This window comes from Chelmon rostratus, chromosome 21 (genome assembly GCF_017976325.1).
Source record: "Chelmon rostratus isolate fCheRos1 chromosome 21, fCheRos1.pri, whole genome shotgun sequence".
Lineage (NCBI taxonomy): Eukaryota > Metazoa > Chordata > Actinopteri > Chaetodontiformes > Chaetodontidae > Chelmon > Chelmon rostratus.
The window spans coordinates 17,639,580-17,657,075 of record NC_055678.1 but is presented as its reverse complement, the minus strand read 5'-3'; the positions used below and the strand labels follow the sequence as shown (position 1 = coordinate 17,657,075).

The following is a 17,496-nucleotide window of genomic DNA, read 5'->3' as shown; positions in this document are numbered from 1 at the left end:
TGTCTGACATGTTCATGTCCAGGAGCCAGGCCCAGCCAAGGTAGCAGTGACCGGCTCTGGTATCCCCGAGGCGGAGAAGGTTCCAGACTCGAGCTCCATCATCTGGCAGGAGGAGCTGAACCAGAGAGAGGCTGAGGGGGCTGCTGTCTGGGCCACTGCTGACCTGCCTCCAGGATCACCGCTGCCCCCCACAGGTAAGGAGGAACAACAACTTAGTATAGAGGAACTAGTGTTGATAACGTAGGTTAAAGCAAATATCATAGACATAAAATCAATGAAAATGTGAAACAATTATTGTGGATGTTGTAGAAGTAGTAATGGTAAAAATAAATGACAGCAAAGATAATAGCAAAACAAAACAGAGAGTGAAGTTTCTCATTTTTTTTGTTTCTATGGCAACCTCTGCTTCTCTTATCTAGGTGACTTGGCATCTGTGGCACAGGGCTCTGACGCAGGCTCAGTGAATGGAGACGAGGTGGACCGGGGCAGCCTGGTGCTGCATGGCTCTGCGCCCCAGCCCCCCAGTGACCTGCTCTCCCCGACAGGCTCATGCTCCAGCCTGGGGGGCGTCCCACGCTGCCTCTCGCCAGCCCCCAGCGACCCGTTCCCCTCCGGCAGCTCCCTGCTTTCTAACGGCTCCCACATCAGTGGCTCAGTCAGCTCTCTGGACTCGGACGCCAGCGGGAGCACGGTGACCAGCACTGACAGCCACCCAGCCAACCAGAGGGGCGGCCACTCCTTCAGCCACCACGACACGCCACGATCCAGGCGGCTGGAGGCTGAGGCCAGAAAGGCGGAGAAGAGGAGCCGGTTCAGGAGCCCTGACAGGCAGGATAGGGAGGCTGTCCTCAGCCCTGAGAGGAGGTCAGTGTCCGCTTCTTCTGACTCCTGTATTGTACTCAAGCAATTTGGTGTGCAATTGGGGGACTCAACACATTAAAAATGCATTAAAACCAAAATGTTACCATCAATGCAGCGGTGACCAAGATGTTTTGACTTTTAGTATGATGCAACGTTGTTCAAACCGTGGTTCATAAGACAGACTTTATGTGACAAACTTGTAGCCTCTGAACTGAGATAACCCAAATGACATTAGAAGAAAAATAGGTAGTGTCCCTTTAAAACCTGTTCATGAATAGTGACAAGTAGGGCTGGGAGATAAATCAGATTTTATTTTCAATTACGATTTTGCCTTTGTTTTATAAACCCAGTTATAAATCCAGCACACCCCTTTCCTTTACAGCGCTGCTCTTTCCCACTCCCTAAAAGCTCAAACTCACTCTCAGCCAGGCTGTGGCAACTGTAGTTCAGCCCACAGCTGAAGTGAGCCATCGCATTTCAGCAAACTTTTCTCACCTTATATACCAAAAAAAATTACTTTGTGTATACATATATAATGAAAATAACAATATTTCTAAATATGCTCTCATGAATGTCTTATATATTAGATATTATATATACATATTTATTATGTTATGTGTTATATTGTTATTATGTATTTTATTGTAAGGAATTCATTTTTTAAATTTGTTTTTCAGTTGACTTATATTGAAAGTTCAAGGACACTGTTAAAAAGAGAAGTTCAGTAAATACATATTTTCAAAGTCAGTGAGTTGATCGTGATCTCACTACTGACCAAAATAATCGTAACGATGATTCTTGCCATAATTGAGCAGCCACAGTGGTCCTGCAGTCTTTTTTTGTCTCTTTTTTGTGTCATTCCAGCTGATGCCTGGCTCATGACAACTGTAGTAAATAACTGAAATCACTTGAGATGCTGGTGTTGATAGGTACTTGCATGGCCAGCTGATGGTCATTATGTGTAAATGTTGCACATTGAACAGTTCTTTGTCCAGACACTTTGGCACTCCAATATATCAGATTAAATATGAGAAGAGGCTCATTTCCAGTGATCCAGCGTGTATATTTCTTCTGCTGAAAGAGACTTGAACAAAACAAGGACGACACATTAGCACGCAGGTCAGACTGTAGAGGAAGTGATATACTTAGCCTGATTACACCTCGCTGTCCTTGCTAATAGGTGACGTTTTAAATCAGCCTCTGATTTAACCTAATGAATCAGGTTAGTGGACTGTGTTCTTGGAACACCACTCCATGCTCCAGACACTGTGGTCTGGAAATACTTGAGCCTCTGGCTTATCCTTTTAAAGGCATGTGTACACACATACACAGACACACACACAGTCCAGTGACGCAAATACTTCCAAAGCTTTTGATGTGCACACATACACTCTCATAACTGGGATGGTTTTAATGGAAGGGAGGAGAAAAGGCTGTATTTGGTGAAATGAAGACATTCTGGGATTTGTGATGCACTTTGAATATCCCTCTTTTGTGTTTGTGTTTCTGAGAAAATCTGGTACTTAAGGATCACCCCTCCCTGTCAGTCTCTTTCTTTTTGTATCAGCAGCCTTACTAACTGTAAGCATAGACTGTATAAACACGCAGCCTCTGTACTTTCCATTCAGTAATCTGGTGCTGTTGGAGAAGAGGTCACAGGTCTCACACACATACACACACCAGAGACGGCAACATTTCAAACAAACCAAGTGGGTGAGGTGGGGGTCATCTTTTTCCTGCCACAGCCAGCTTCCTGCTCCATTCATTCCCTTCATCCATGCCAGGCGTGAAAGGAAAAGGAGGAGAGGAAAATAGGAGGAGTGCCCACATACTGCCTCATAAACACATTACTGGTCCACTTGAGCCAGTTTGGCATTAAAGTGAAGTAGACTCTCCCCCTGTACAGACATGCCCATACAGCAGCCAGGAAGACTGTGACTTCCTCTGTCAGATAGCTCATTACACATTATTCATGTATCCAATGGCAATTTAACATGTTGGTCTCATGTCTGAATAAACACGAGTCACGGCAGCAGCCAATTTGGCATTGTTGTGAATGCTGTGAATGGCTTTTTCCCATGGCAATGTGAGACAACACAACGGGGGCATCCGGGCGCCCCCAGGGTGAAGTCCCAGACCATGAACCACAATGTCCCTGGCTTGCATCTGGCCGGGGACCTTTGTTGCATCTCTTTCTCCATCTCTCTGTTTCCTTGTTTCTTGCCATCTGTCTACTATCAGATATAAATAATAATAAATATAAATGAACACTACAGACTGGGACCACGATCGAGTGCCAGTGCAGTTAAGTGACAGTACATGCCCTTTGCTAACTCAGAAAAAGAGGATGTAGTGTGAAGTTACTCTTTCATGCTATGATGGCAAAATAAGTTACCGCTCCTCCCTATCCACCAGGTGTCAAATGTCATGCAGACGTTACAGCTCTCTCTGACCTGTAATTTAATGTATGAATAAAGCTGAAAAGAACATTTACGTAATGGGCACTTAGTTTATCTGAATGATTAAGAATTATCAAACATTATAGACAATGCAATCAACGTGACATGTCCCATGCATGAAAAAGGGATAAATGTCCCTTGTTATAAGATCTGATGCTATGTCATTATAGCAAACTTAATTATGTCTTGACCCCTGAAATGTACACACACACAAAGATGAGTTCAGAGTTTGTGTGCACATACAGATTCATGTATGATTTGATTCAGGTGTGATTTGTCTTTGAAGCCTTTGCAAACCTTTACTGAAACTTAATTTGATCCTTCACAAACTGAAAGTAGCAGTAGATAAAACTGAGCACATGTGTGCTGGTGGCACGCTCTTGACATGTCACTGACCAAAGAAACACGACTGGCAAACATATTTGATGCAAACAAGACTTGCACTTAACAGGGAGTGTTAGATCCAACCTTCTCATAGCAGGTTTGTGATCACGTCCTGTCAAATCTATACAATGACAATTTCACTTGAGCCTGTCTGGGACATACAGGGCGTTTGGCCTCATACTGTCCTTGTCCTCCTCCCCTCTCCTTCATTCCCTTTTAAGGACTCCGGCTGTGGCTGTCCACTTCCCAAATAAGGGCAACATTTAGGCAAAAGAGTAATATAATATTTCCCTCTGCCTCCTACCCTCTTCCTCTCTGTAATGCAGATTTGTCTGTCATGTAACAAAAGGCCTTAATGGGATAGTTTCAGAGTTGGCGGTGTACTGTGTCACAGTGTTAGGAAGGTTACAGATGGACAGCAGTGAGCTGTGGTCTGGTGCTCTTTGTACCCTACAGATAGATCTTTCAAATAAGCAGCTTTTCTGAAGTGCCCATTTCAATGCAGCTCTGATGTCTGTGATTTACTGTAGCTGTCAACAGCTTAAAGCCAATGACTTAACTGTTACTCTGTATTGCATAATATTGTGGACCTCATATGTCTTATGGATCTCTCCATGCACATTTTAGACACTTGGCTGCTTCAGTATATACAGTCATAGAGCAAGACAGCATGTTTGAACTAGTACAACACGCTTTGTTTCCCATTTAAATACTGCTGACATTGTGATTTGACTGCATTCACACAGTAGTATTGACAAAATCTTTCACATTCAGTACAGTTGGAAAGAAAAAATGGAATGTGTAGTCAAACCACATGATGTGATGGTAGCAGAGGTAGTGCCTAGAGGGAGAGCAGCGATTAAACAAAGCACTTAAACAGTAAAACTACATTCGCTAGTAGTTTTGTTGCAGTTATGCTCTAAAACCAAAACAATTAAATGTAGACAACTCACCAGGTTGTCTGGAGTTTGTTGTCTCATTTTTCTCCTCTGCATGTCTCATTTTTATCCATAAATAAAATGCATTCAAACCTCAGTCACAGTAAATACAAAGAACAACATGATCTCCCTCATGTGGGAAAATGTCCTCCTGAAATCCTTCCCTCACCTTTAAATCCGTTATCAGTCTGGTTTGCCTAATCTTCATGGTTCATCAGATGTGGTGGAAGCACAAACAAGAAAGAATAAAAGAGTCTTTGCTCTTAGTTTAGTTCCTGGAACTATCAGGGCTTAAGATGTTTTGTCTGAAGTCATTACCATGCAAGGAAAAATTGAGAATAAAGAATCATAATATATAAGAAATACTAAATCTATTGTTGTTTGTTTGCAGTCGCTCCGGTGTTATTGAAAAGTTGGAGGCCTTAGAGCTGGAGAATCCAGAGAAAATGGAGGTGGAGGAGTCGGGGAGGAGTGGAGCCAGACAGGGCCGAAGTGAGCACAGACGCTTCCACAGAGAGGTAACACTGCTGTGTGTGCGTGCCAGCGTGCGTGTGTGCCTGCATATTTGATTCAACAGTGCCAACACTGTGCAGCAGTTCACAATAGGTACGGTAAGACTTGTAAACAGTGTCTTTAAACAACATCACATGACAGTGCAGATGTGAGCTCGGCGATGGGCCGACCAATGTGGGTTTTGCCCCCCCCAGCACCTCCCCTCACTCTTCTGTCTTTTCCCTTCACCCTCGCCCTCATCCCTCGATCTCTCTTCTCTCTGTCCTGTCTTTGTTTTAGTTGTGGGTCAGAGGTCAGCAGTGTGTGATGTATTCATTTCCAGTTTCCATTCTGTGGTGGGATTCCCCTGGCGATTGTGCTTCCCTTTCCCACCCTGGCCCTCTCTGCTGGGCTAGAACCGCTCGAAACCAAACGTTAGGAACACAGGGACCCAACACACTGATCCAGAGTCACATTCAGACGCTGTTAAACACTTGAGCTTTTTGTGCTGGCCACAGATCTTTGTCAGTCATGCGCAGATGAAACTATCACGTACATATACAGAAAAAGATGATAAAGACTGGTTGTGTGCCTCGTACTGCACGCACAGCTGAGCAGCATGTTATTCTTACTGTTGCTTTCAAACAATACACACACACACAGATTTGGAGATGGGAAGTTGAGCCTCACGCTCTCAGCGTGTTTTTTGCTTTCATTCTCCTTGGTTCATGGCAGTTCAGAGTTGATCCTCAAAGAATATGTGGGTTTGACTGTCACAGTCACTGTCCACGGCACCCAAACGGATCAAATTGCATGATGCACTCTAAATGATGTGTGACTTTTGTATTTCATATGTTGGCTCTCACATAGTCAAAAAGTATTTTTTTAAATTTCTTTTGTCTTTTCTTTGTTTATGAGAGTTAATTTACCATGTAGAAAAAATTACGATTGTGTTGTTTAGGAGCACAGGCATGACGTGGGTCTGGATTTTCCCTCCACCCTGCCGCCTCTGAGAAGAGCCAAGTCCCTGGACAGAAGGACCACTGAGTCAGTCATGACGGTGAGTGTTTCCTCTGCTCTTGCTTTTGCGGACTGGCCTCAGGTCCAGGGTTCATAGAACCGGGTTCAAGGTTAGGATGCATATAAACAGGAGTCATCCACAGTCTTCTAGAGGAAATCTCCTCATGATGACCACAGTGGGCTTGTCTTACCCTGTAGATTATGCTATGCATCTTTTTTTATAGATGCAGCTTTGGAAATAGAATAATAATCTAAAGAAAACCCAGAAGGTGTTCTGTGTGTGCGCGTCTGTGTGTGTATGCTTGGTTAGCCTCTCTTACCTCATATATAAAAGCATTTTTTGTGTTGCTAGATGCCTGAAAATCATCAAAACAAGATAAAAGATGCACAGCCGTCATCATAGTGTTAATACACAAGTTACAATGTTACTGGTCACTTGATGATTGTGAGTCCAGACCCTTCAGCTCTGTTTTTACCGCTACATAATCTGAATCTTGCATCACTGAGTAAGTGGGTGTTTGTGAGCTGTTAGGTTAAAAAGCTCTGTGGAGCTGCAGAGTCAGGTGATTGTTCTTTCTAGGGTTGTTACTACAAGCAAACTCTTTCAGGTTATGCATAGTAATTTGAGTTAGTGGTGATATAACAAATATTGCTAATCAATGCAAGTTCAATATTGATAAATAGATAAGGTAACTAACGATTCTTTTGCCAGTTATAGCCTTGATTCATTGATTAGCATTGATTAGTATAAATTGCTTCTCAGCTCGAACATATGATGCTGCTACGAGTGCACAAGCAAACTAGTGCACTTGCAGAGGAGACTGTTAGATACAAGATACAGCTGATGATAAAATACAGGGTTCAGAATTGTTTTGATTGTTTTGAAAGTAACCAACACTTGTGTATTGAAAGTCCTGAAGGGCAGTGTGTCTCTGGTCTCCCAGACAAAGCCTCTCCTGTTCTGCTAAGCCGTAGGATCCAGGGTCAGCATCAGTGCCAGGTCTTCAGCTGTGTGGAGAGAGGTAGCCGGGTTGTTGTTGTGGCTGTAAGGCCACATTCTGTTAGGTAATAGTGTTAGGAGAGTTAGAAATTGAGAAACGTCTCTGTGGTTGCCTCCCAACAGCTCAGCAAACTATTATTTCCTAGGTCAGCTGGGGAAAGTGGAGCATTTACGATACACACAACTATGCACTGAAGTATTAGGAGTTTAAGTAGAATACACAAAAATTACCTGTTTAATACATCCATTCACGTTTTCTTTAAGCTATGACCTTTGACCTTTTCTCCACCCTCTGAGACAATAGATCTGTCAGTCATCCCATTTCAAATTGCATGAGAACCTGATATCAGTATATGACTTCTGCTGCAGTTTAAAATTGTCTTTTTCCAAATGTTCCTTTGGCCTTGGTGTGGTGGTGCAAGGGTGTGGATGTTGTAGGCCAAACCTCCATGCTGCAGGGGGCAGCGCAGCCCCCTCCTCTCCCTCTCCTCTCCAGGTTATACTCCTCATTCTGCTCCCTCTGTGTGCGGCTTTTGCCCGCTGCGTGTATTCATTGCACCCATTCTGTGCCATGTGTGTTATTATGTTTCTGTCGGCTGGAGGAGTGAGACCGGTGTGTGTGTCTCTGTGTGTGTGAGAGTATATCACAACTTAGCACCGCTTCCTGAGGTCACCGTGCACATGTGTGTTTCTTCCACTGTGTGGAGTCACAGCAGACTACAACAGTACTGAGCACTGGGTCCTGCATCCTCAGCTGGAGTAGCACAGACCAGCAACAAATCTGGCAGAAGTTGCCCCTGGCCAGTGGTCCACATTTCTCTGATTTCATCTGATTTTAATTTGTACGATCCATTGGAAGGGTCAACTTCTACCCCCAGCTGACTGAATGAGCATGTGTTTTTGAACAGTGACAACGATTTTGTACTTGAGTTAACATATGACGAAAGTCATTTCGGAATTGTTTCTGCCAACTTTTTGGGTAAATATGTGTTCTGCTTTATTTTGTTATATTTTAAGACAAGTGGTGGTAAACTACTGCAGCAGTTTGAAAAAGAAAAATGACATGGTTTATATTTGTTTTTGACTGCTTCTAAGGTCATTTTGCATGTTGAACACTTTAACACACACAAAGTTTTTCAGTACTGTTTCAGTCAATATCTTTTCTTTTGCTTCCCAGCCGGATTTGCTGAACTTCAAGAAAGGTTGGATGGTGAAGCTTGATGAGCAAGGCCAGGTACTTTATGAACTCTTTATCTGCCTTTGTCTGTAAAATAAATCATTGTTTTTTATTGCTGATGTTCATAATAAAGTGAAACCTGAATCGAAAAAATGTATCTAACTTCAGATCATCCAGACAGATTGGCACAGTGCAGTAAATAAAGATAGAATGATGGCATGTATCCAAGATTGTGCGCTTTCGTTATGTAAAAGAATGATGGAGCCATCAGAAAGGGAGTCAAAAGCCAGTTCAAACAGCATCTGAACTGTCCACCTAAAGCACTTTTGAATGTCTGTAACATTCTATGGCCTTTAGAGAGGTGTGGTCAGACTTTGATGTCGCATCTTCAATGGACTTAAAAGACGAGGGTGGAGCCTGAGGGCTTTAAAATACGTCTTTATGTGATATACAGAAACTCTGTGTCATCATAGAGCGGGGTTTATTGACTGACCAGACGTTCAATGTTTGTGTGACTACTTATTATCTTATTACCTTCACATGCTTTGTGGATATGCATGGCTGCTTTACAGAACTCCGTCTGTAAGCGTTGTGGAGCTCAACTTTGTCTTTTTTTTCCTGACCGTTTCCTAGTGGAAGAAATACTGGTTTGTTCTGACGGATCACAGCCTGAGATACTACAAGGATTCAATTGCAGAGGAGGTGAGCTTATTCATTCCCTATTGCATATTTCTGCATTGAACAGTTGTATTTCATGCTCGCCCTGTGTTTCATCTTTGTGTTACCTCAGGCCTCTGACCTGGATGGTGAGATTGACCTGTCTACTTGTTGCAATGTAACTGAGTACCAGGCTCAGCGTAACTATGGCTTCCAAATACATGTAAGAGGATTTGCCTTCTCATAAAGCACCAATGTTTTTACTTTGAATGTTCATTCATTCAGGCATTTATATTATTTATCAGCATCGGAAAAGTGTTCGTCTCCTCCTCCCTCCCCAGTTACTTTGTTTAGCTGAGTATTTTTGGGTTGCATTGCAATGTGAAGTGTCTCAAATGTTTTTGCTTCTCTTTACATGAAAATATTATAAACCCCTTTCAGTAAAATGCAGTCCAATACACCAAACAGCAAACAAACAAACAAACAGCCTCAAATGTACCATATTGTTGTCACGACACAAACAAGTGAATGCCAATTTTTACATTTTGATATTGATATACTGTCTAATATAGTAAATACTGTACCTGAAAAATAGCATCACCATATTAATTGAATACAAAAGTAACAACACAAAAATATCCATGAAGCTGTTTCACAAAGGCCTAATATGCCCCAAATTAGTGTAAACTATATGGCAACATCACTGTCACCCAGCCCTTCTAAACAAAAACCAAACTTTTTAAATGAAGTATTATTCATTGCAGGGCTGCTGTATCACATTACATGCAGGTGTGTCTTTTTTGGGGGGGTCACAGCGTATATTTGATGGTGCTTTTAAATGTTTAGACCCAGGAGGGAGTGCACACTCTGTCGGCCATGACAGCAGGGATACGCAGGAACTGGATCCAAGCAGTCATGAAGAACGTCAGACCCTCCACTGCCCCTGATGTGGCGAGGTCAGTACATTCATGTCAGCGCTGCTGCACACATGTTTCAACCATAATGATAGATAATTCAGCCTCTGATCTAAACCGAAAAGATAATTCGCCCCGGGTGTCGACTCTCATGTGCTCGTCTGTCACATACGTCTGTATTCAAGTAGTGTATAAAGTTGTTTTACAAGCAGGTTGAAAAAGAATATTTCTGATTGATATGGTGCCATTGCACTTCAATCAGTGTACACAGCCTGCAGTCAAAATTAGTTTTATCATGTGTTTGTAAAGATAACATCAATAACTCGTGAAGGCTTCTTTAAACATTAACATTATCAATAGATATAGGCTTTTCTGTACATGCAAAAGTAAATTTTACACTTCAGAGGCACAAGTTGCTCCAGAAAATATAGATACAGTGGAGATGAGCACAAGGCCAGAATGGCAGCAGATTGTCTCTGGCAACTAAAACACAGTCTCATCCAGTGGACGTGAAATTTACTTGCATGCCTTTTGCACTGTCTTTCAGCTCAACTGAGGATCACGGCTCCTTCTCTCCTTTGGAGGGTCTGGTTAGGCCAGACGTCACCCAGGACTCTCCCTCCTCTGAGGCCTCGTCCGTGGACAGAGAATCTGCTCCGGGTGTCATAAAGAGCAGGGCACGCGAGCGCAGGAGAGAAGGCCGCTCTAAGACCTTCGACTGGGCAGAGTTCAGACCCATTGCACAGGCCCTGGCTCAGCAGCGGGCCCAGGAGGCCGAGAGCCTCCAGGCAGACCTGGGAGAGCTGGAGCGCAGTCGGAGAAGAGAAGAGAGGCGGAAGAGGTATGAATCCGTGACCACCCCATCGGCAGAGCAGACGTCCGTTAAAGAAGGAGGGAGTACAGACTGTGAGAGCAGAGAAGGAGTCACACAAACAGATTCATTAGGTCCCACACCTTTGGAGAGGCAGAAGAGGGTTGAGGAGGTGATCGAACAACACTGGCAGCAGGTGGAGAGTACGCCCATACGGGAGGAGAGGAGGGTCCCTCTGCCCACCACAGTGCAATCCAGAGAGACCGCAGAGCTGGAGCAACTACTGGAGAATTACAAGCAAGGGGTATGTTTGCTCATTATGTGTAGTGAAGAACAAAAACATTTCTTCTAATCAGTATCAAATTTAGTGAGTACGCACACGGCAAGTAGTCTAACGGGAAGAATTAGCTGTATGTGAAGTTTTCAGTTTTATTTTGGCTTGCTTTCCTTCATCATGGCAGCACATTAGGTTGATTCCAGTCTTCTTAAATTGGGTATCTGCTCATGCAATTTCCTGCTATTAACTATTAAAAGAAAAAGACATTTAATTAAATTTCATCAACCCATCTAGGGTCCATTTGAGGAAGATACGTGATTGTAGTTTATTTCATCAGTATTATGATTGCAATTTAATTTGCTATTATTCTCTATAAATTAAACTACAAGTTTGTAATTTTGGTCAATGTTGTATTAAACAAAATAAGATTGTACCAAGAATGATACCGTATTTATATTATTCTACGTGGATAAAATCAGATAAAATAATGCTGCTTCTAGTTTTTTTTTACCCTGTCAAATCAGTCAGCTTGCCTGGTTTTCAATAGAAAAATGCATCAGTTTAGCTCATGTTTACGAACATATTAAATTTGTGGTATAACTTTAACTACTAATGTTTGGTCACTCAGTAATTACTCAGCAATATTCAAATGTAATCTTAACATTAACAAATGTGTTAAATTTAACAGCTGCATGGTTGACCAGCTGTGGTAATAATGACAAACTGATGGAAAGTCATGTCTGACTGACCCCTATAGCCACGCTAACATCTTGAGTTAACGTTGGCCAGCTTTACAGGCTGATAGGATGATTTGCTTCACAGCTCTGAACCCTGAAGGTTCCAGTCCAGAGCCTTTAAGATGATAAGCTTAAAGCAATAATATGGTTTTGGAATTTTAACTTGGAGATTCTGACTGCTCCATCAGCTGTCTATGATTTTCCACTCCACAACTACCAGGCTAGCTTCTTTGGAATTAACGTGAGGCCATCACCTTATATAGAATAAGACTTGCCACTCTGTTGGTATGTCATGAATAACAAAAAGACTGACAGATAATGGTGTTTGTTCTTCCACAAAAACATTGCACTGGTATGCAGAGAGCATATTAACCAGGTAACAGCCAAGAGTTTCAGTTTTATAGTTTTTGCCAGCTCACAGAATGGACACCAATTAACAGTAGCTGTATAAGATTCAAGATTCAAGAGTCTTTATTGTCATTGAACATGACATGTCAATGAAATTTTCATTGCAACCCTCATGTTAGAAACAGATAATAAGAAAGATAAGAAAGATTAGAAAGAATAAAATTAAGATAACTACAATAAAATAAACCAACGTGCAATAAAAATGTTCGTAAATGCAATTAAAAATATACCTGAATAAAAATATACTAAGGCTATAAAAGACACTAAACAAAAAACAATAAAATATGCCAGTGAAATGTGCCAACCGAATAAAATATACAAGCAGAATAAAATATACCAATGGAATGTACCCCCAGCAGCTGAAATATACTAAAATGTATATAAACAGTAGACAATAAATGTACCAATGAAATCAAATACCAATGAAAATGAAATGTGCCAATATACTAAAATGTATATAATTTAGTTAAGTATGTGTCTGTGCTTAAAGTTAAGTACACAGAAGGTGGAGGTGGAGGTGTAAAAGTGCAGTGTGCAGTGGTTCACAGTTCTCACAGTCTCTCACTGCAGTGAGGGGCTGCTGGGGGTGATAGCTCTAACAGCCCTGGTATAAATTTCACAGTCAAAGTTGTCATCTTAAACTTTCACAACTACACCTCCTGTGATTTAAAAAGTACACTCTTTCAAATCATATGGATCAGTTTTGACAACAAAACTATCACGTAATGGGCTGAACATTAGGCATCTCGTATTTTCCATTTTGAAGTCTTCTGAACGTTCTCCCTGCTGCCCCTGCAGATAGAGGACCTGAAGGCACAGTTGGAGAGCTGTCACCAGCAGCTCCTTGACTCAAACAAGCACAAGCAGGAGCTGGAGCTCCAGCTGAGGACGGCTCTGGAGAGAGAGCAGGACATCCGGGCAGGTTACATCTCTCCGGTGAGTAGTTAGTCTCTGTATTTGGTGTGCAGCTGCGTTCGGCTGTATGTGTCTCTGCTATGATGGGAACTCCTGTTGTAGATTTCATGTGCATATTCTCAATTGAGCAGTATTTTCTCCTCCATTTTATAACATTCTTTGCATGATGTATTTTATTGTAAGAAAACTTCAAACAAACTGACATCGAAGCAACAAAACGGCTACAGATATGTGCCTTTGCATGAGGTCATTGCATGTAAGAAAAACATCAATATCTTATTATTACATTGGCTTCTACTAGTTAATCTCCTCTCTCTGTGTTGTTGGTCTGTACGTATCTGAACTCGTTCTAGCAGTTGATTAAGTATTGCGTTGATTTTAGACAAAGGAACTCAAGTTTTGTGATTGCTGATGTGACTTTCAGAGGATTATTTCACTCTAAATGAAGAATAGAAAATATTTTAAACGATTTTTTTTAACTCAATAAGAATAATGAGAATAGTGTTTCAAATGCGCTTTACAGCATTTTGTTTTTATTAACAGACCACCTTTTCCTCCTCTGCCAAGGAATATTTTTTTTTGCACTTTTTCAACTTTTTTTTTAATTGGATGTGGATACTCTCAGAAATCATGTGTCAGCAGTCCCCCTCAAACAATTCTTGTCTAGATTTTAAGATTTATTCATTTTTAAATTATACAGTTTCAGATATTCTTATTAAGATTTAATTACAGTCTTATTTTTCCTAGTGCTTGACTGCAAAGAGTTTGTATCACTTTTTTTTGTTAAATTTAGACTGATGTCATCCTCCTTAGTCATTGGCACAATAGCTCTACTTGCTGAAATGTTTGGCTCAACGTGTATGAATAATAACCTCTCGGCTTGTTCTCTAATTATTTGCATGGGCGTCAGATTCTCATTTCTATTAACTGCTGTACAGACCATCCGTTTGTTATTCTGTTAACAAGTATTGTAAATAGCTATGTAATGGCATAAATGTGTGATGCTGGATGAATTTCTGTGCTTGTGTGTCAATGAATGGATGGATTTGCCAGAGTGAGGCTGAATGATTTCTTTTATAGATGATTCAGTTTGCATATGTTGAGTTGAAGTTAGGCACTGCTGTGATTTTTAGATTATAGTCGATGCAATTTTTGTTTGCTTTTTGTTTTAGAAGTAGTATGCTTAAGTGGCTTGTAATGAATTATGCAGAGAGTTTGAAAATATATATGAACATTAGAGTTTAGTTGGATAATACTATTCACTATCTCCACTCAGAAAAGAATTGCTTTGGTGCAAGACATGAGTGTGGACCAGAGAACCTCATAAATGTGTTTGTAGGACCTGGTATGCCTTCCATCCCTGAGTAAACCATCGAGCTGAAACTAATATTGCATTACTTACCACATGAAGTAACTTTTAACCATTTAATGTGCATGCTCTGTTGTGATTAACTAACCCTGGCCATTTAATCTCTTTCCTTTGCTTTGAATTTACACCATTAAAACCTAAGAGAATTTTTAATTTTGTTTTGAATCACTCTTAATTTACATAATTTGGGATTATCATGTGGGAAAGATAATTGTAATGTGAATTTAATAGAAATTAGAGGGAAGTGATTGGTAGTTAACACTGAAAATTGTTAGCAACCTGTGTGTCTCCCCTGCTGTGTGTTAACCAAATGTCTGGTCCCCTTTTCCAAGCTGGAGCACCCTTTGGGTCTGGAGGCTGATGTGATGCCCCAGATGAAGAGGCCCGAACTGGTTAGTTCTCAAGCACAGAGTTTAACAAAGAAGTACCAGGAGACCAAAGAGCTCCTGAAGCTGCAAGAGCTGAAAAAGCGCAATATGCAGGCACAGCTTGGCCTCTCACTTTCTCACATCAAGGAACCTTACTTTTCTGAACCCCAAAAACCATCCATTTTGGAAAGTCCTCCCCCTGAACCTGTCCAAAAAACAGTTAGCTTCTTGTTACAGGACAGCACAGAGGCAATTCAGGAACTACAAGACTTGATAACTGATAAACCTCTGACTATAAAGGAGCTGGCAAAATTGTTGCGATCCCATAGCTGTAATCAAGAGACAGCAGAGAAACATCAACTTCAGAAGATCTTGGAGACTTGGAAGTACCAGCAGGAGATAGAAAATGAAACATTAAAAAAGAGTTTAGCCAGGGCAGGAGAAAGCATCCGTGAGTACGAATCCCGTCTTCTTACCATAGAAGATTTGGTGGGGAAGGTTCAGAAGCAAAGTTTTGAAAGCATTAAAAGTCCCTATGGCCCCCTCTCAGAAATTGAAAAACATTCAGAGCCAAACGACGTGACCATTGGGATGCTCTCGCAGAGGGTCGAACTTTTAACAAGTGAAAATGGGGCATTGAAACAACGGTGTCAGGAGATAGTAAACCAGCTGACTGAGGCTGACAGAGAAATAGATAGACTGAAAGCTGAGCTGATCAGCCAGCAGGGTGGCAAACAGCATCATCTGGTCATGGAAGAGCTGAAAAGGCTGAAGGCTGAGCAGGCTGAAAACCAGGCAAATGCTATAGACAGAGAGTATTATGAGAGGGAGCTGAATGAGAAATCCTTGAGGCTTCATGAAGCTCTGGTTACGTTGGAGGAGCTTGGTAACACCCTAAAAGACACCGAGAAGAAGCTGCAGTTGAAAGAGGCCACGCTGAAAGGTCTCGGCTTTCGAGCAGATTATGAGGATGAGGATTTGCACCAAGGGAAAGATCAACTCAAAGAGCTGCACGAAGCCTCACAAGCAAAGCTACTTGAGATGGAGGCAAACCTTCAGTCTACAGAGCAGCGCTGTTTGGAACTTGAAACCAGGAACAGTGAACTAATCACACTAAATCAAGAATCTGAGAGAGTCAGCAGAGAGAAGTTAAGAGAAGCAGAAAACGAAATACGAATGCTGCGAGAGAAGTTAGAAATGAAGACAGGTGGAGCTGAAAAGACAGTCAGTGAGTGTGTTGAGGCAGGAGAGAAGCAGGTTGACGATAAAGGACTTTTAAAGCAAGTAGTAGAAGAGATTGAGATGAAGTCTGAAGCGATTAATCAGGTTTTAAAGATGTTAGCAAAGGTAGACGTGAATGTAGAGAAAATGTTCAGCGATTTGAAAAGCACTTTATTGAGTTCTTCAAAAGAAGAGCTGCTCTGTGTGAGTCAGAAAGATTTGAGTTTGGTGATAGAGGGAGAGTTCTGGAGCCAGCTGTTGGGTACATGCAAAATAACACCAGATGAAGACAGACACAGCTGGGAAAGAAGTGTAGCAGAACAGATGATGGCACAGAAGCGCTTGATGCTCTTGATTAGGAGGATTTGTCCACAAGCAGAAGTCGACAGTGAGGGCGCGACAGAACCAGATTTTGAAACCACGTACAGATGGCTTGATAATGAAACAAATGCTCTGATTCATAAGGAATTAACAGAGACCTTGGAGGCGAAGTCAAGTGTTTTGAAGCAGATTGCATCCAGTGTGAAGTTGGCCAAAGATGACGAGCTTCTGTCTTTGGCTCTAGCGAGCTTTGATTTTGGTCGAGAACAGAAACAGTCCTCTGAATATCTGTTTGATGCTCTTAAAGAAGCCTACATGGCTTACCTAATCGCTAGGCTGAAAGTCCAACATGAGAAAGAGCTAAAGCAAAGGCAGACAGAAGTTCAGATTGGTAGCCTGGATTGCCCTAATTGTCCTAAATTGAGAGCATCTGTCCGAGATCTTGAGTCCAAACTGGTAGATCTTCAGAGTCAACTATCTGAGGCCTCTTTGAAAAGCACCACAGGGCCACAAGCTTCAATACAGATCGAAGGAGAGCCCATAGACTCATTGGATCAATACATTGAGCTTCATGACATGATAGCCAGGCATAAGAAAGAACTGCGAGAGGTCAAAGACAGCTACGAGCGGGAAGCTGAAAAGTTGAGGCAGGAAATCACTAAGGCCAGCGAGACACTGCGCGTCCGTTCAGAAGAAAATGTGAAAGAGATCGACTCGCTGACAAACTGCATGGAGAATCTGAAGAAGAAGCACGAGACGGAGAGGACGAACCTCATGGAGAGGTTTGACCGGGAAATGGAGGAGCTGAGAGGCATGGTGAGTCCGGCAAACCCGGAGAAGAACTCAACGGACGAGGACAGACCCCCGCATCGTGCCTCGGCCCAAACGTCCACCCTGAAGGAACGTATTCAAGAACTGGTGACCCAAGTCTCAGTCATGACCCAAGAGATGAGACGACGCGAAGAGCAGGGAGACATAACAACTCTGCGGCAGAAATACGAGAAAGACCTGGAAAACCTGAAGGTGGAAGCGCTCCTTGTCCTTGCCGTCGTCCATCTGTGATGCCTTGTGTTCCTTTGTGGCATTCCCAGATTCCCCCTTCCTTCCCCAAGCCCCGCTCCCCTTCCTAACCCCGCTCACCCTGTTCTCGCTCTTTGTCTGTAAATC

General features: G+C 42.1%; 1 protein-coding gene across 2 annotated transcripts in view; it reads left to right on the top strand.

The window, feature by feature from the left end:
• LOC121624537 (myosin phosphatase Rho interacting protein) overlaps window positions 1-17,496 on the top strand; it is a 41,766-nt gene that overhangs the window by 14,774 nt on the left and 9,496 nt on the right. The window contains exons 7-17 of one of the 2 annotated variants that reach the window (XM_041962284.1): window positions 23-194; window positions 420-864; window positions 5,034-5,160; window positions 6,096-6,194; window positions 8,332-8,388; window positions 8,965-9,033; window positions 9,122-9,211; window positions 9,835-9,944; window positions 10,450-11,017; window positions 12,934-13,071; window positions 14,752-14,811. In XM_041962284.1, coding sequence (XP_041818218.1) covers window positions 23-194; window positions 420-864; window positions 5,034-5,160; window positions 6,096-6,194; window positions 8,332-8,388; window positions 8,965-9,033; window positions 9,122-9,211; window positions 9,835-9,944; window positions 10,450-11,017; window positions 12,934-13,071; window positions 14,752-14,811 — 1,935 coding nt within the window. The remainder of the gene's footprint in view (window positions 1-22; window positions 195-419; window positions 865-5,033; window positions 5,161-6,095; window positions 6,195-8,331; window positions 8,389-8,964; window positions 9,034-9,121; window positions 9,212-9,834; window positions 9,945-10,449; window positions 11,018-12,933; window positions 13,072-14,751; window positions 14,812-17,496) is intronic. The other variant, XM_041962285.1, reaches the window with a different exon arrangement.